The sequence below is a fragment of the Camarhynchus parvulus genome, chromosome 20, assembly GCF_901933205.1.
Source record: "Camarhynchus parvulus chromosome 20, STF_HiC, whole genome shotgun sequence".
In the NCBI taxonomy this organism is placed as follows: Eukaryota; Metazoa; Chordata; class Aves; order Passeriformes; family Thraupidae; genus Camarhynchus; species Camarhynchus parvulus.
In genome coordinates, this window is record NC_044590.1 from 6,854,915 (window position 1) to 6,873,602 (window position 18,688).

At 54.3% G+C, this 18,688-nt stretch overlaps 1 protein-coding gene across 4 annotated transcripts; it reads left to right on the top strand.

Moving 5' to 3' along the window:
• Positions 1 to 2,686: 2,686 nt before the first annotated feature.
• On the top strand, positions 2,687 to 18,481 carry GMEB2 (glucocorticoid modulatory element binding protein 2). 4 transcript variants are annotated; one of them, XM_030963346.1, is made up of 10 exons: positions 2,687 to 2,739; positions 5,173 to 5,330; positions 10,033 to 10,130; positions 10,886 to 11,016; positions 12,399 to 12,502; positions 13,768 to 13,925; positions 15,136 to 15,207; positions 15,703 to 15,840; positions 16,363 to 16,485; positions 16,666 to 18,481. In XM_030963346.1, the coding sequence occupies exons 2-10, from the start codon at positions 5,200 to 5,202 to the stop codon at positions 17,310 to 17,312; spliced, it is 1,602 nt and encodes a 533-aa protein (XP_030819206.1). In that variant the 5' UTR covers positions 2,687 to 2,739; positions 5,173 to 5,199; the 3' UTR covers positions 17,313 to 18,481. The 4 variants fall into 4 exon arrangements, with proteins under 4 accessions (XP_030819206.1, XP_030819208.1, XP_030819207.1 ...); XM_030963348.1 differs by having other exon boundaries at positions 10,889 to 11,016; XM_030963347.1 differs by having other exon boundaries at positions 2,704 to 2,739; positions 5,176 to 5,330.
• Positions 18,482 to 18,688: the final 207 nt, after the last annotated feature.

Here is an 18,688-nt window from a genome sequence, read left to right on the forward strand (position 1 = left end):
ATCAAGGAATGGTTTCGTTCCAACCCCCTCTCATGGGCAGGGACACCTTCCCCTATCCCAGGCTGCTCCAAGTCCTGTCCAGCCTTGAGCACCTCCAGGGATGGGGCAACCACAGCTCCTCTGGGCACCCTGTGCCAGGCTCCCCCCACCCTCACAGGGAAGAATTTATTCCCAATATCCAATCTCACCCTGCCCCCTGTCAGTGCCCCCTGTCTTGTCACTCCATGCCATGTCAAGGGTTCCTTGTGGAAAAAATCAAGTCAAGAAAGCAAAATACCTACATAACCCTTGAAGAGATCCCTACAAAGTGCTTGAGCTGTGCCTGAGTAAGGAAAGGGATCAGAGACTCTGCCAGGGTGAGTGCAAAGGCTCACCTGGGCAGGCAAAACCCAGAAATTCTGCAGTGATTTGGTTTGAAAGATAACAGTTCATCCTGTTTCAGCAGCCTCACTGGCACCACAGCTGGAGCAGGTCTGCCCACTGATAAAGGGGCAGAGCAGGGAGCAGACTGGGTGCCAGGAGGTGAAATCATCCCACCCTCTGAGCGAGGAGGAGCACAGGGACCTTCCTGTGTCCTGGGATCTGACAACAAAAGCCAGGTTTTGGTTTCCAAGAGGGAAAACTGGAGTAGGGCAGCATTTCTGGGGGTTTGCTGCCTTCTTACCACCTTGATAAGGCCACTGCTCTTGGGTACTGTAAGGGAGATGGTTTTAGAGGAAAAAGGGACCTTTTATCTGTCCGGTCCCACCCCACTGGGGTCCCGAGGATGCAGCAGTGGCACTGGTAGAGAGACAGATATGCTTCCATGGAAAAGGGAGTCACCATTTCCAGTGGGTGATTTAACCTTGCTGGTTACCACTGATTATCTTGGGAGAGGAAAAGAAATGCAATTCCTTGTGGAATATCACTTTATTGGTATTAGCTGGGGTAGACTGGTGAGGGGCAACATGAGGGAAATAGAGGTGGCAGCTGGTTATCAGGCAGGGTTGGTTTGCAGGGGACAAAAAAAAAAAAGAGGAAGAGCCTTGGGGGGAAAAAAAAGCATTAAATAAATCACCACAAATATATCACACAGGATCATTAGAAATTTGTGTAAAAAATACTAAACGGACCAAACGCCACCTGAACACCTGTCAGGAAAAGCCACCCACCCCCTAGCTGCGAAAAGCTGACAGAATGGAAATACAGCAAGTGCTTCCAAAAGGGATTCACGACTTTTGGGGCCTCTGGCCTCGCTCATCCGTTCCCAGAACGTGTTAACCACCTACTCACAGAAGAAGTGCAATGTGGTAAAATCATGCTAAAAGTCCTCCCTGAGAAATTCTTGAGTGCCTCCTAAACCCTGGGCCTCACAGGCACAGAAATGGCAGAAATTAACCAAAACTTGTGACAGCTTGTGGTGGCTGGGGAAACGCAGAGAGCAGAGTCACAGCTCGAGGGTTAGTGCTGGCAAGGACCAGCAGCAGCTTGGGACGGCTCAAAGAGGAAAACAGCCCCGAATCAAACTGCTCAAGGACACTTTTTAAATGCTGGAAATGCTTAAATGATGGCCCTGGGGAGACCTTAAAGCCCCTTCCAGTGCCTAAAGGGGCTCCAAGAGAGATGGAGGGAGACTTTGGACAAGGGCCTGGAGTGACAGAGTGAGGGGTCATGGCTTCACACTGACTGAGGGCAGGGTTAGATGGGATACTGGGAAGAAATTTGTCCCTGTGAGGATGGTGAGGCCCTTGGACAGGCTGTCCTGAGAAGCAGTGGCTGCTCCATCACTAGAGGTGTTCAAGGAAGTGGTCAGCCGTGAACAGCTGAGGGCTGTAACAAAACCCTGGAGAGCTACGGAGGGACACAGGGCTTGGGGGACATACACAGGGGACATGGAGGGGACACACACAGCCAAGGGGGAACATACAGTGGCCATGGGGGGGTTGCAGAGCCCCTGAAAAGGATACACAGAGGACATGGGGGGCACGGAGGACTGAGGAGGGAGACACAGGGGGCATGCAGGACTTTGGAAGGGACATGGGGGCATGCATGAGAGAGGAGAAAAAGTGTCATGCAGACCCCAGCTGGGGACACGTAGGGGACATGGGGGCACATAGGAGGCACGGTCGGGAGACACGCATGGGGCACACAGACCGGGGGGACATACAGGGGACACGGGTGGCACGCAGAACCCTGGAGGGGGACACGGGGGGCACGCGGGAGGCCAAAGGAACACAGGCCGGGTACACGGTACGGGGGCAGGCAGGAGACACGGGGGGCGTGCGGGGCACATGGGACACACACAGGGGACAGGGGGGTACCGGGGACCAGGAGGAGGACACGAAGGACGTGGGCCGGGGACAGATGGGAGACATGGGGGGTAAAGAGGAGACACAGGGTGGGGTCACGGGGGGGGGGGTCACGGGGGGATTCCCCCGCAGGACCCCGCGCGCGGGGACCCCCGGCGGCGCGCGCCGCGCCCCCTCCCACCCCCGCCCGGCGGCGGCGCAGGCGCAGAGCGCCCGCCCGGTCCCTATTTCACGGGGAGCGCGGGCCGCGGCGCCCGCGCCAAATAAGTCTCGGTAGCCGGTGCGGGCCGTGCGCCTGCGCGGGGCCCCAGAGCCGCGCGGCGGAGCCCCGCTCCCCCGGCCTCGCCCCGCCGCCGCCGCCGCCGCCGCCCGCCCTGCCCGCGCCCACCGCCGCCCGGCCCCAGCGCCCGCCGCCGCAGCCCGTGCGGGGCCCGCGGGACGCCGGCCCGAGGTAAGCGCCGGGCGCGGCCTCGCCCGCCGCGGGGCCTCCGCCGCACGCGCCGCCCGGGTCCCTGCGGAGCGTCAGGACGTTACGGCGGCGGCGGCAGCGCCCGGCCGCCCGCCCGCCCCGCGGCCCCCCGCCTCCTCCTCCTCCTCTTCCTCCTCCTCCTCCTCCTCCCTGCCAGCGGGAGCGCGCCCACGCGCCCCTCTCGGCCCCCCGCAACCCCCCCCCCCGCGCGCGCCTCCCCGCAACGGGAACCGGGGAAATGGGGGGGGGGACGGGGGCACCGCGACGACACCCGGGGCACCCCCTGCCCGCCCGCCTGCCTCGGCACCGGGGCAGCCCCGGGAGACCCCCTCCACGGCAGCCTCCACGTGCAGCGCCCTCCGCCCCCGGGCACCCCACTCTGCAAACCGCCCCCCATCCTCCCCCAGCCCTGCAGCCCCCCGGGCACCCCCTCTCTGGGTCCTCCTGTGCTGCACTCTGCCTTCTTCCCCCTCCTTGGGGCGCTCGTCCTCGTCCTGCAGCTTGCCTGCCGCTCTGTTCCGGGCAGCCCCCCACCCCTGCTGTCTGTGCTGCTCTGCATCTCCTCTCCCCGTGTACCCCTGGGCACCCCATGGTCCCCCCACCCTCTGCAGCTCTGTTTAACCTCCCTAAAGCCACCTCCCCATGCATCCCCCTCTCTGTGCACAGCCTTGCACACAGGGTGATCTGGTCTCTCTGCCCTCCTGATGCTGCACCCCAAAAATCTGTCTCCTCTCCCAGCTGTGCTGTGCTGTTTTTCCTTTTATATTTTCTTCCTCACTTCACCCCAGATCTTTCCCACAGCCCTTGACACACTCTCAGCACCCTGCAAGGTGCACCAGGAGGGACAGGCATGAGTCCTGGTAGGGCTGGGGTGCCCCTTGTCCCCCTCCACAGCTCCACTGCTGGTGTGTTTTTAGCCACTTTTTCTTTACTTATGTTTTCAGCCCACTTTTTCTCCATTCAGTGCTAGTTCCTGCCCAGAGGCATCTGAGCAGCACACGTGGGGTTCAGTCCTGTGGTGCTGGGCAGGATGTCTGGGGCATCCTGAAGCCAAGTCCCAGCTCAGGGGTGTTGTGAGTGATGCTAATCACTAAGTGGGAGGGGTTTTACCCCAAAATTAAGGACAAGGGTAGGGATAGAGTGACAACAGAAATTGGAGGGGTTGAGCTGAGGGCAGCTGAGCATCAGTGCTGCTGTAAAAACTGAAGTGCTTCTGCTGGTGGCTTTGTACTGGGCTTGGCACAGAGGGACCATTGGATAGACCCTGTGGGCTCTGTGGAGGTAAGGAGCACCTCGTGGTGTCCCTGTGGGTCAGGCAGATGTTTCTGCAGGGCATGAACTTGGTTGTGAAGTCACACTGGCCATGCTGGGTCAGTGCTGTGCTCCAGCCACGGCCTGGGGAAGTGGTGGGAGCCAGGTGGCATCTCTGCTGTGCTCAGTGCCACTGCTTGGAGTTCTCCGTGGGGGTCTGAGCCTGGAACGGCCAAATTTGGGTGAGGTGTTCCCTTACCTGTCTCTGTGGGGGCTGCACCACTGCTGTAGGTGCTGTAGGAGATGCTTTGTAGGCACCAGCTTCTTACCTGGGCATGGGCTGATCCCAGCATTGTGGGCAGCAGGGCAAGGGAGGGGATTGTTCCCCTCTGCTCTCCTCAGGTGGGACCTCACCTGCAGAGCTGCATCCAGCTCTGGGCTCTCAGCATCACAGGCATGTGGAGCTGCTGGAGCAAGTCCAGAGGAGGTTATGGAGATGCTCTGAGGGCTGGAGCATTTCTGCTCTAGAGAGAGATAGGCTGAGAGAGGTGGAGAGAAGAAGGCTCTGAGGAGACCTGAGAGTCCCTTTCAGTTCCTAAAGGGGCTCCAAGAGAGCTGAAGAGGGAGTGCTGTCTTACATCTATTGCTGATTTATTAGAAATGCACACTTTGAAATAGTTTCCAGATGTCACTGTTTCTGCGGGCTTGACGTGCTTTTTTAATTTGATTTTTTTTTTGTGTGTGTGACTTTGGAGGAGGGAAGAATCCCTGTTTTACTGTGGAGGAGACAGTGACAAGCTCCTCCAACAGTGTGAAATCGTGAGATAGTTTGAAATACATTTGGAAATGCACCTTCAAACTGGGTATCTTCACAGAGTTTATGATGGATGCCAGGAACATTTTTTTTTTTTTGGACCTCTTTCACGCTCTGCCCTTCACCTCCTGCGCCCCAATCCCACCCATGCCCATCGTTCTCACCCAGCCTGCAAAGGGTTGGGTTGGGTTGAGCTTCCCCTCATCCTCCCTCCTGCGATGGAGCACTTGGGGATTCGCTCATCCCCTTTGGAGCATGGGATCCCTGCAGTCCCTTCTCTCCTTGCTCCCAGGATCCTTCCATGACCGAGCTCACCTTTTGACTCTGGCACTCCCAAATTTCTCCCCCAGCAGGTGGTGACTGAGCTGGTGGCTGCGATGGCGACGCCGGACGTCAGCGTGCACATGGAGGAGGTGGTGGTGGTGACCACGCCGGACGGCGCCGTGGACGGCGCTGCCATGGAGGAGGTCAAGACAGTGCTGGTCACCACCAACCTGTCCCAGCACGGGTAAGACATGGGGCTGGTGCACGCTGAGGGGACGTGCTGGAAACCCTCCCAGATGGGATTTATCCCGCTCTGCTTCCTCCTGCATCCCTACTTGCTGTGGGCACCTCAGCGGTGGCCATGGAGTGTCCATTCCTTGCTAGGGCTTCCCACACCCGGGCTCTGCAGCTCTGTGCAGAACAGGCTCCACTCTTTTCCTCTTTTGAGGTGGGGAAAAAAGACCAACCCCAAATACCTTTTTCTGGGATTTTTTCCGGATTTCTGGGATTTTTCCAGGTTTCTGGGATTTTCTGGATTTGGATGTTGGAGTGAACACAAATCCAGTTGGAGCAGGACAGCAATAGCTAAATCAGTGTTTTTCTGCTATTTATTTCATGATGCCTGTGCTGAGCTCTGAACTCCAAGAGACAAGTTGTCCTCACCAGGCTGAGGGTGGTGCAGCTGAGCTCCCCTTCCCTGAAGGATGAGGAGGTTTGGGGTCGGCTGTTTTTTGGCTGAGCTCTGCAGGAACCTCCACTGCCAGCAATAGGAGTGAGAGAGGTGTCCTTGAAAGAGTGTTGCCCTGAATGGAGAGGCACTGCTCAAAAAAAAAGGTGCAGGTCTGATTGTTAAAGTGCTGCTGTTTTGCCCAATTTCTGCCTTTTTTGTTGGCATTTTATATTCAGGGCTGCTGTTTGTTTAGGTCTGGTCTGTTCATTGGCAGGTTGGCCATGGCCTAAGAGTCTGGCTTGAAGGCCCACATAGCAATGGACTCTTTGCTTTATTTCTCTGTGGTTTTTTTGGGTGGGACAGAGCCTGGAGCCGTTTGTGTGTTTTGTTCTTTCAGTGGGCAGAAAATCCAAGTTCACACCTGGAGCTGCATCCAGGCAGGCTTGTCTGAAATAAGTGGGTGTTGAATGGCTGTTTATTGCTCTCCGGAGGTGTTTGTCTGCTTTTCTCAGACGTGTCTTTGTGTCAGTGCCCTGGGGCTTTGGGCAGGGCAGAAGGTGACCGCTCAGTCCAGGGGCGTTCCCCTTGTGCTGCTTCAACTGAGATAAAGCCCATTAATAGATGAAATTTTGGTAAAGAATGGGCAGGACAGGCAAAAGCAAGAGCTGTTGGTGCTGGGATGGGCAGGATCTGCCCTGCTCTTCCTCCACACCCTGGGTCTGTGTTTCCAAAACCTCTTCAATTCCCAGAAGAACAGTGATGGTGGGGAAGAAGGGCTTTTCTCCTCTTGTTTTCTGTCCCATGGAGACTCCCTTGTCTCCCTCAGTGGAGAAGCAGCCAGATGTGACTCTTGGGATGTGGCTGCTCTTGGATGCAGAGTGGTTCCTGGTTGTCATGTGGCTCTGAGTCTCTACAGACCCATGTGCAGCATTGTGGGAAAATGGATCATGGCAGAGGCTGGCTCAGTCAAGTGGTTTCCTTTCACTCTGAGTTCCCTTCCTGTTTTTCTTTGGAAACCTTTTCTCACCCTCCCAGTGTCCCCTGGATGGTCAGGGGCAGGACAGCTCCATGCAGCACAGAGAGGAATGCTTTCATTTATTCTTAGCTGTGAGCAGAGATGTCTTGGCATGGATGAAGAGATTCCCTGAAGGTTTTCTATGCATCTCTCTGGAGAAGAGCCCTTGGACAGGCCCTTTGCTCCCCCATTCCTGTGGATGATAGTGGGTTAATGGAAAGGGTGTGAATTTTGGTGTCACAGGGTAAAACCTGCCTGACTCCCCTCGCTGAGCAGGGCAGTGGGGCTGGTGGTGGGTGGCAGCACGAGCCACCCATGGTCTCTCTGTGGCCTTGGACAGTTGCCCCTACCAGGCTGTGCTCCTCCTGGGGCAATACCACAGTGGTGCTGGCTCCTTCTCCCTTTCCCTCTGATTTCCCTCTGGTGTCAGGAGAGCAGCTGCAGGCACGGCCTGGGATCTCTTGGTGTTGGCTCAGTCACCGCTCACATGGGGAGCTTTGTTTGCCTGGTGTGACACTTAAACCAAACTCAGCTTGGGGGTCGGTGCCTTTTTCTAGTGCTCATCTGGGTATGGGTTTGCTATTAAAGAAACCCTCTGTAAAACCAATTGTTAAGAGCTTAATTAGTTCATGTGTTCTTAAGGAAAAGGCTGAGGGAAATGGGAAAATAATAATGAGCAAGAAGCTTTTCTCTTTGGTCTGTGAGAGGAGGGGATCTGTGCTTGATGGTCTGATGAGGTACATGTATTTCTGATCAGCACAGGATTCTGGGGGAGAATTTTCTCTCTCAAGTTTCCAGGCAAGGCAGGAGCAGAAAAGAAAGGAGATGCCAGCCTGCTGAGTTATCTGCACATGCTTTCTTCTCTTCCTCCCATCTGGTGTACGGATCCTCCTGGGGAGGAAGATGAGAACCATCCTCCCCTGCCTTCGTCATGGCAACTGGCAAAGGCAGGGCCAGCTGGGGGGCTGCACTGCTGGGGCTTGGAAGGTGTTTTTGTTTTCCCTTGCCTCTGCCTGTTTCCCTGGAATGGGATGGGAGAAACAGCATGGAGACACTCGCCTTTTTTTGTGGTTTTTCTCTTCCCCACGTGTCCATGGCAGACACAGACTTGAGTTGCCTGAATTTTTCATACAAGCTGGGAGTTGGTTTGTTTGTTTTCCTCTGGAGGTTAAAGGCGTGGGCTGAGTTATTCCTCCCCATCCAGTTGCACCTTTTGGTCGTTTTTTGGAGCGGTGCAAATGTGGTGGAGTCCTGGAGGAGGCTCTGAAAGGTGCTGACTTTTCTGCTGGAGGGTTTCTTCTGGGTAAGTTGGTGGAGGTTCTTGATCTGGAGGCAGGTCAGGGCTGTGGGGTGCTGGGCTCTGCATGCAAGAAGGGGTTGCTTTCTCTGGCACCCTGCTGAAGTGCCACTGCTGGCCTTTCACCTGGAGAAATGCAAGAACCCAGCAGCAAACTGATGAAAAACCCCAGGGTGGAATTCTTCTGTTCTTCTGTCAGACTGCCACTTGTGTAATAATCACCTGGGTGCAAATGCCTTAGCTCAGAGTTTACCTTTTCGAGTCCTTTCATGCTACCCTCCCCATGCTCTGCCAGGCCTCTGGGCTGGTGGTCACTGTGAGCTGCAGAGGCAGAGCTGTGTCCATCTTCTTTCTGTCACAGCAGGAGCTGTCTGCCCTCTCTGGAGCAGCATCTGAGCCACTCACCTGGTGAGGCTGGCCTGCCGCCCACACCATTCCTTATCTCTGTGCTGCTCCCCACAGGTACCTGCCCTGCAGCTGCTGAGGGGAGGGATGCTTTGAAGCTGCAGTTCCACCCTGGAGCTGTGTGTTAGGAGCCCAGAATGGAAAAACCAGTTGCTCTTGAATTTCCTTGTCCCCGTGGCATGGCGGGCGAGAAATATGATTGCCAGTGAGTCAGTAGGACTGTCTTTTAATTCATCCATGGTACCAAACTGAGGGAGGTTTCAGGTTTATTTTCTCTGTGGAGTCTTCCTAGGGAGTTTATATGCCAAAGTATGTGAAAAGCTAATTGTGTTTCTCCCCCTGCCCCTGTGGATCAAGCTTTCTGCAGCTAACACCACCAAACATACATCTTAAAAGGAGGGTTGACTTAGATTAGATATTAGGAAGAAACTGTTCCCTGTGAGGGTGCTGAGGCCCTGGCACAGGTTGCCCAGAGAAGCTGTGGCTGCCCCATCCCTGGAATTGTTCAAGGCCAGGTTGGATGAGGCTTGGAGCAACCTGGGATGGTGGAAGGTGTCCCTGCCCATGGGAGGGGCTGGAACAAGATGAGTTTTAAGGGCTCTTTCAGCCCAAACCATTCTGTATTTGTATGAAAACCCATTAGGAATGGTCCCTGCTGAGCACTGGCTGTGAGGTACGGGTGGATCCATAAGGGCACCAGTGTGGGCTCCCTCCCTTTGGGACCTCACCTCCAAAGCCAAGGGGGTGAGGAGCATGTCCCACATGCCAGCCAGAAGTGCCTGTGCTCTCTGAGTGTGGGAAGCTCCTTGGAGGGGCTTGGGGCTCCATATTCCTGTACCTGGGATGGGAGAACAGCGATGGGGTGGGTGCTGTGCAGGACCCACTGTGTGACTCCATGGGCAAAGCACCCAGAGAAGATGGAGATCCCAGCGTGGGGACAGTGGAAGCTGCTGGATAGCCAGCTATTAATGAATGTCATGGATATATCAAGTTTTAAGAGGCTCAGAGATTGTATTGCAAGTGTCTGTAACTCATGTTATGTTATCTCTGCTCACAGATCTGCTCTTGGCGTTTGTCGAACTCCTTTATAGTGTCTCTGTGGCTCCTTGAGGTCCTGCTCCCTGGAGCATCCTGCATACCAGGGGGTTCAGCCAGTCCATTGCCCAGACAGCAGCAGCATGTTTCACACATGTTTTTCCTGGGGAAATCTCAGGCAAAGCTTCCAAAGGCTGGCAGTGACTTCTGAGCAAGGGGCTGTGCTAACAGCATCTCTCCATGCCAGCTCTCCAGCATGGGCTGGGCTGGAGGCAGATCCACAGGGCTGGGATTAAAGGGGAGTGAGAGAGAGCTGGCCAGGCTGCTGACAGGGGCTTGCCTGCTGTGGGGTTCTTCATCTCCACATGAAAAAATGGAGCTGAGCCTCTCAAACCCAGAGCTGACTCTTAGCTCTTGTGGGAAAATGTGATCCAAGGGACTTGTGAGGCAATGTCTCCACAGGGCATCGGGTGTGGGGGTGGCACAGCCACATGGCTTAAGAATGCCTCTGCCTCTCTTCCCAGCGGTGACATCAACGAAGACACTCTGGAGACTGAAAATGCAGCTGCTGCAGCTGCTGCTGCCTTCACAGCCTCCACAGACCTGAAGGAAGCGGTTCTAGGTAGGTCAGCTCTTTCCATAGCCCCTTGGTGGCAGCTGCAGCGCCCCAGTGTGCCCCAGCCCTGCGCTGGGGTCAGGTGGGACACCCCAAGCACTGCTGTGCAGAGCTGCTGGGGCCCCGGGGGTGTTCTCTTGTGGGCCTTGGGGATGCCATCCCAGGGGTGCCAGCGATGCTGTCCCAGCATCCAGGGGGCTCGGTGACCAGCAGGGAGCTGGCAGTGGCTGGCTGGGCTGCTGCTGCCCTCTCCTGGTCTGGGATGTGTCCCTGTGTCCAGCCATCCCTGGTCCTGCCATTCCAGCTTGCCACGGGGGTGTCAGTTTTGCAGCAACTTGCTGGCTTTGGTTGCAAGTAAAAGTGAGTTTAGGGAGCAAAGACTGATCAGCTGGGCTAATGTTGACTTGAAACCAGTTTTACTTTAAAACCAAGGGTGACTCCACCCAGATAACATCATTCTCTTTTATCAAGAATGGATGACTTCTCATATTCCCTGTGCTCAGCTGCAGCTGGATTGGCATGAATCTTACTGGGCTGTTTTGCCTGAGAAATTTGGGTGTTTGGATACTTTCATAGCAAAGTGCAAATGAGTGGTGGCCACAAACCCCAGCACACCCCAACATGCATCATCTAGTTGTTTTGGTTTTTTTTTTATATTTCTGAGTTTCAAAACTGTCATTGCATGTGTGGCTCAGGCATGTGAATCAGGAGCTGTGGCTCATATTTCTCTTTGATCTGTCCCTTCCTCTGATCCCTGTGAGAAGTGAAGATGGCTGAAGATGAGGACAGTTTGGAGGCAGAGATTGTCTACCCCATCACCTGTGGGGACAGCAAAGCCAACCTCATCTGGAGGAAGTTTGTGTGCCCTGGAATCAATGTGAAGTGTGTGCAGGTGAGGACAGAGAGCCCAGCACTGGACTTGTGCTTTCCCCTTGCCCACATTTTGAGGTGACCTGGCTTGTCCTGGTTGTGATAAGCTTTGATCAGCTGCTTTACATCTGAACCATGTCATGGTAGTAAAGGATGACATTTTCCTGGTGCTGGGGTACCTGATATTTGTCCTGACTATATTGTGTAGTTCTAGCTGGAGAGATGGTGCCTCAGTTTAATGTGTTATTGAAAATTTGAGAAATTTGGGCACTTGCAGTGTCTGCTCAGTTGGGAAGTGTGAGGAGTGTATTGATTGAGGACCTACTGAAGAGTTGCTGCTGTGTGCTGGATCACTCATGGTTAAAATTTACATGAATTCAGGAACATGGCATGAGTGAGTCATTGCTGGCATTTGTACACAGCCTAAACAATACCCTGCTGAGGGAGAGTCTCCTTGGGTTCCCAAAGGATAGTCCTTGCCCTTCCCAGCAGAGGTGGTCTCCTCTATCTGTGAGGCAAAGGATAGATGCTGCTGCCTCCTAAAATGTGTCCTCTCTGCACAGAAGCCCTTGTCCTTGTTCAGGGATGCAGTTTCTCATGCAGTGAGTTGTTCTGTGTTGGTCAACATGGCCATGGAAAAAAGGAGGTCTGGATTTGGGAAATCCTTTGAGATGGGTTGTAAGGCAGCTCTTAAGAAAACTGGGTCATGATTGGACTCAAGGATCTTGGAGGACTTCTCCACCCTTAGTGATTCTATAATTCTGTGATCCTGCAGGTTGCTGTTGGGTTCAGGCACAGCTGGGTGTGTAGGGCAATAAAAGAAAGGGAAGAGTTGGCACGGTGTGTGCCAGCTCCCTGAAGCTGGTTTGCAGTAGCAGTGGGTGTGCACGGCCAGAGAGGCCAGAGGTTCCCTGATACCAATGGTTGGGCTTGGGAGCAGAAGGTCAAAGACCAAATGGGCTTCTTCTCTCTCCCCTGTGGGGCATAACGTGCCCGTGGACCCAAATGTTAACAGTGCAGCCCAGCTTTCACTGAGTCCATTGTCAGTGGGAGCGTGAGCAGCTCCCTGCTGTTAATGATACTTTGCAAGCTATGGGTGTTTTCCCAGCTGTCCTGCCTGAGCTGGGCAAACTCACACACGCCCGAAGCCCTGGCTTGGAGCAGCTGTTAACTAACCATTGGTGACAGCAGTGTTGGCTTTAATCTTTCTAACTTGGGCAGTGTTCTCTGGGGTGGGGAGTGCCTGGCAGCCATGTGGTTTGGGGGTGCTCAGTGGCACGTGGAGGCTGCAGACACTGTCAGGCACTGGGAAATGCCAGCAGGCTGCAGCTGAACCCTGCTCACAGGGCACCTTTGGCTCGTTTATGGCTCGTGGCACTGATGTTGCACCCCTGCCTTTTGCAGTTTCACGATCACCTCATCAGCCCCAAGGAGTTTGTCCACCTGGCAGGCAAGTCGACCTTGAAGGATTGGAAGCGGGCGATCCGGATGAACGGGATCATGCTCCGGTCAGTGCCTTCCTCTGTGGCTCTGGCCACTGCTGGGGGATTGTGGTGGGGGGGAGCACAACTTTGGAATGGCAGGTTTGCTGCTGAGGGAGCAAATGAACCACTCTAAACGTTTGTTGTAATGACAGCCTGGTCCCAAATGTGGTCAGTCCAATGGCTTTGTTCTGTCCTTGTGCTTAGGGAATAATTTGGGGCAAGAAATATTTCTCTAGCCTTTTCAGGCCTTGAACCACACTGAGTTTCCAGCTGGTGTAGGGACATTGGAAATTTTAATGGCTGCTGGTGGTTGGGCCATGCTGTCTGTGGATTCTCGGCGTGACTCACCAAATGAAATCAGTCTGGTCATCACCAATGCTCTGGTTGCAGCACTCCTGCTTGACATCACTTCTAAATAAGTCCTTGGCAAAAAAAAAAAAAAGGCTTCTTTATTGCAAACATTTCTCTTCTCTAGTATTAACTACAATAATTCAATTCCTCTATGGTCCTCCTGAACACCAGCCTGAAACTGTGATTTAATTAAAGTCTTTCTCTGCCTTTGGACAGGATTAAAAAAGAATCACCTCTTTCCCCAGGAACTGTCAGTGGTTTTGTGCTCTTTTCACAGGGTGACATTGCCTTTCCCTGTATTATTCTACTTCAATGCAGGCATCTCCTGTATTCCTTTTAAGCAGCTTTTGCTCCACATAAATTTTGCATAATAGGTTTAGGCTTTGTCAAGGCAGGGCTTTGAGAGGGGGGAAAAACACTTCAGGGGAATGTCTGAAGGCAAACCCAGCATCCCATGGGAGCATATCTCTGGAAGCTTAGGTGGTTGTTGGCCAGCAAGGCCTGGGAATGTTTTGGAGATAATGTTCTTGGGTTGGAAGATCCTGTGTTCCAGTGTTGGCACTCCCTTTGAATGAGATGAGAGACCTGATTTTAGTTTCTAAATAGGGTTATGTCCTATCTCCTTTTGAGCTATAGAGTCAAAAAGGCAAGAAAGAAGCTCCCTGTGGTCTCACCCTGAACTGAGACTCCAGCTGATCCTTTGGTTGGAAGCTGGAGCTTTGGAGGGGATGTGCTGGTGGCCCCAGTTAGGGGCTCTCTCTTCCCCTTCCTTCCTCAAGAAATGAATTAGTCAGTCCCAGTAAGGGCTCCTGCTGGCTCTGCCTGCTCTCTTGGTGTTTTGGGACTCAGAAGTTTGGGGTGAAGGCTGCCAGGAGCAATCTCAGAGCTCTTAGCTGTTGCTGATGTGCCTGTCCTTGTGCTTGCTCCCTGTCTTTCAGGAAGATTATGGACTCAGGAGAGCTGGATTTTTATCAGCACACAAAGGTCTGTTCCAACACCTGCCGGAGCACCAAAATTGACCTGACAGGAGCCAGGGTGTCCCTGACCAGCCAGACATCAACAGAGTACATCCCTCTGACTCCTGCCTCTGCTGATGGTACGTGCAGCCCTTCCTCACCCTCAGCAGGGCCTTTGGCACATCAGAGCCCATGAGTGCCACGTAACCAAGGTTCTTGTGGCTGCCCCATCCCTGGAAGTGTCACAGGCCAGGTTGGACAATACTTGGAGCAAGCAATCTGGTCTAGTGGAAGGTGTCCCTGCCCATGGCAGGGGGTTGGAATGAGATGAGCTTTGAGGTCCCTTCCAACCCAAGCCATTCTCTGATTTTATTAATTTGACCTATAATTACAGGTATTTGTTTAATTGGAAAGCATTTTAATTTTTAAATAATTCTGTATTTAACTCCTTTTGCCCCTGAGCATTAAGAACAGCCCTGAAAGTGCCCCACACCCCAAGCTCCTGGTGGTGCCTCTGGGACAGGATAAGCCCCTTGGCTGGCTCTGCAGAGCACCCATCCACCACATCCTGCTGTTGTGGTGGGGAAGCTGAAGCTGATGCACAGCCCAGCCCACTCCAAGAGCCCCTGTTAAACATGAGCTCATTAATGGGAGATGTTTGCCAGCTGCTGGGCTGTGCTGAAATAACCAGAGCCCTAGAAGCTGTGGAGTAAAGGAGCAGAGGGACTGGATTTAATGCCTGCAACTGAGCATTCCAAAGGCTCTGCACAGCTCTGTGGGGCTCTGGCCACATTCCCATCCATCCTGCTCCTGCACATGGCATGAATGACGCCTGTTCCCCGGCTCTATGGTAACAAAACTGCTGAGATTTGGCAGAGCTGGAGGGAAGGAGGGACCCCCCCTGCATCCCTGTGCAGCAGGGGGCTGCTCTTCCCTTGGAGGCTTTAGAAACCCTCCAGACAAATGGTGGCTGGGTAAAAAGGGCTGCCAAAAAATCAGACTCTAAATCTGTTTGACTTTTGCCCTGAGCAGTGCTGGTGTGTTTTCAGGAGGGAACAGGAGGGAAATGCTGCTCTCAAGCGTGTGTTCTTGTGCTGCAAAGGTTGCAGGGGCAGTCCCTGGGGATTGCATTCTTAATGTAGGAAAATAAGTACAGCTGGCACAGCAGCCACTTGGGTGTCTCTGTTCAGCATTGAGATCTGCATTCAAACAGATGCGATCCTCTGCAATATAAAGGAGAAGTACAGAAATGCAGCAAGGGAGTGCTTCCTTTGGAAACAGCCTGTGAAAATACAGGGAAAAATCAGGACCTGGGAATTTTTTTCTCTTCTTTTTTGCTATTGGTTGCAGTGAACGGATCCCCGGCTACAATAACCATAGAAACATGCGAGGATGCCAGCGATTGGAGCACCAGCATTGGAGGTATGGCTTGGCATCCCGCAGGGCTCGCTGGGTGGAGGAGATGTGGGCAAACAGGGAAGCAGCAGGGTAAGGAGCAGGAAGGACCCTCTTAGCAGAGCAGTCTTGCATGAGCCTCCACTGGGATTATTCCTTCTGTGCTGATGGAATGTGTTACATCCCTCCGGTGTGCGGGCTGGCTGCGCAGCCTTGCAATTAAGTTGTTTCCAAGCACCAACATATCAAAGCCAGGGCCAAATGTGGCTCTGGGGGAAAAAAATTCTTATCAGAAGGGTCATAAAATCATTCTCCTTGGTGCTACTGGCTGTAGCAAAGTGTCTTGTTGGTGTGGGAGAGGGTGGGAAGAGCATATCCTCCTTTGTGTCTGTGCTCTGGGTGGGCTTTGCCCCAGCCCGGCAGGACTGCACCCTGCAGGGGTGTCCACAGGGAACCCATAGCAGATTACCGTTAAACCCTGCCGAGGATTTTGAGGTTCTCCGTTGCTTCCTCTTTCTCCAGATGACACCTTTGCTTTTTGGCAAGGTCTGAAGGACAGTGGTCTCCTGGAAGAAGTGATCCATGAGTTCCACCAGGAACTGGTGGAGACCATGAAGGGCTTGCAGCAGCGAGCACAGGATCCCCCGCTGCAACTCGGGGGTAAGGACATGGACATGGGTGGTCAGTCATCTTGGGAGAGGGGCTTGTGGATGTTTTTATCCTTAGGGGTATCTGGATGGCATGATAGAGACATAGCTCATCATAAGAAATCTCATTTCTGGCTGATTGATGAGGTTGCACTTGCAGATAATTCAGGTGACCTCAGTTCTCCAATTCCCCATGCCTGGGGCTTCCTCTCTGCTGGCTCTGGGTCTGGACAAATGCTTGGCTTGGGAATTGAGGTGGAATTTAGGCCATTGGAATAATGATGCAGCAAGCAGCTACTGTGCCAGCAGATTTCTTATCACCCCTCCTAGGCAGGAGAGGACTGTTTACATGGCCAATGACCTCTTGCCCTTTCTCATGGCTTCTGCCTTCTTCTCTTCCCCAGCCTCTTGCATTATCCTCCCGCAGATTTTGGCTGTCTCAGCTGGACATGTTTGTTGTGTGGCTTTTGCCAAGCCACAAATAGTTTGTGCAGGGAATTTTGCTTCCTCAAAGATTCTCTGTCTTGTTTTTAAGATGCTGTTTTACTCAACAACGTAGTCCAGAACTTTGGGATGCTGGATCTGGTCAAGAAGGTCCTGGCCAGCCACAAGTGCCAGATGGATCGCTCGAGGGAGCAGTACACACGGGATTTGGCAGGTATGCCCTGGACACAGCAGTGTGGCACTGGGCATTGCTGCCGGTGCATTTTCTTTTGGGCTGAGAAAGTGGGGTTTGTGTTAAAGCTGATGGTGTTAAACCAGCCACACAAGGCATTGTCACAGGCCTCTGGGAAGCTTGTCCAGGATCCAAGCTGAGCCAAACCTCTTCTCTCTCCAGCTCTGGAGCAGCAGTGCGACGAGCACCGCAAGCGAGCGAAGGAGCTGAAGCACAAATCACAGCATCTCAACAACGTCCTGATGACCCTCACACCCGTCTCTGTTCCCACACCTCTGAAACGCCCCAGGCTGACCAGGGCCACCTCTGGACCAGCTGCCATCACCTCCCAAGTTCTGTCCCAGCCAGCACAGCTCACTGTCACCCCCGGCATGCCAGTGTCCCAGATTGCCAATCTCCCTCTTGGCAAAGTGGTCTCGGCCCTCCCTCCTTCGGTGCTGGGGAAGAGCCCGGCCCAGCCCCCCGCCGCCAGCTCCCCGGCCTCCCCTCTGCTGGGGGGGTACACGGTGCTGGCCTCCGCCGGCTCCACCTTCCCCGGCACCGTGGAGATCCACCCGGACGCTTCCAACCTGACGGTGCTGAGCACGGCTGCGGTCCAGGATGGCAGCACAGTGGTGAAGGTGGTGAGCCCCTTCCAGCTCCTGACCCTTCCAGGACTTGGCACGACCATCCAGAATGTGACACAAATAGCTCCCGGTGGGAGCACGGTGGTGACTGTCCCGTCCGGTGCCGCCGAGGCCGCCGGGGACGAGCACGCTGCCGCCGCCATCGAGGTGACCGCGGTGGCCGACGAGGCGGAGCAGAAGTGAGAGGGGGGACTTGCCTGGAGGGACGCTGGCCGTGCCACTCTGGGGGGAACTGCCTCTTCTCTGGCTGCGCTGTGGGACGAGGAGCGGTGTCATGAGGGGCACGGGCTAACAAGACTCGGAGCAGCTCGTGTTGGGAGCAAAGAGGTTCAGGTCAGAGGGAAGGAGGGGGGAGGAAGGATGCCTGGAGAAGGGAAAGGCAGAAATGCTCTGCCTTGTTTGGAGGAGGGAAGAAAAAAAGAGCTTATTTTTTTATAAAGCTTTCCTCCCCTGTTCTCTTGGAGTAGTTTTGCTGCTCTGGGTCGTCAGCCCAGCCTCATTGGCTGGCGCAGCTGGAGCAGTGTCCATCGGAGGAGTGGGCAGGAGCAGGGAGAAGGTGGTAGCAAAAGGGAGCTGCCGAGGGATCTGGTGTGCAGGGAGCTGGCTGCTCCCCATCCCTAGGGGCTGCAAGAGTGGAGAGGGATGCCAAGAGCAGGAATTCTGTGGATGTGTACAAACACTGACACCAGGCAGGGCTCTGGCAGCATGGGCACAGGCCCTGGGAGGTTGGATTTTTTCCCTCACACTGGCTATGGGTGGCAGAAATAAGTGGGAGCTGTTGTGACAGTGGGCATGCTGGTTGCCCAGGTCTCCTGGGGAAGAAGCAGCAAGACAGGAACCAGAGGGCTGAGAAGAGCTGTGACTTCTGAGGATTTGGGGTCTTTTTCTAGTTTTCTCAAAAAAAAAAAAAAATCCATTATTGGGATTTTTGTAAGCCACTGGCGATTTTTAAGCAAAGCCCTGGTTGGGAAGCTCGTTCTGCATGGCAGAGCCGTGCTGCAGAGCGTGCAGAGCTGAGCCCCATGGCCGTGCTCCAGGGAGCTCACACTTCCTCACAAGGCCAGACCCTGCTGTCCCCAGTCCCCAGCATCCCACGGGAGCAGGACACTGCCATTCCCTCCCTGCTGGGTTCAAGCAGCCATTCTGTAATGGGGAGGTCGGCCCCCAGTTCTCCTTCAGCCACCCCACTCACTGCAGCTCTCACCAGGCCCTGTGCCAGGGCCTGTGTGTCTCACGCTGTCTTCGGCTGGGAGGAGTCGGGTGCTTGGAGTGTTGGGGTTTTCCTAACTTGATCTGGCAACAGCAGCAACGACAGGTCACTTTATTGAGTAATAAATATTTTTTTGAAAGAATGTTACCGGTTTATTGTGTTTTCTATGTCCAGGTATAACAGCTGGGATTGTGAAATGGGGCTGAGGCAGGACAGGAACACACTTTACTAAATATAAATGTACGTGTCCTCTGTGTTCCCTCTGGCCGTGGGTGTGCAAGGAGCCTGAAACGTGGCTCCAAAGTCTGGTTGTCCATGGCACGGCTGGGACTGGCTGCACCCAGTGCTG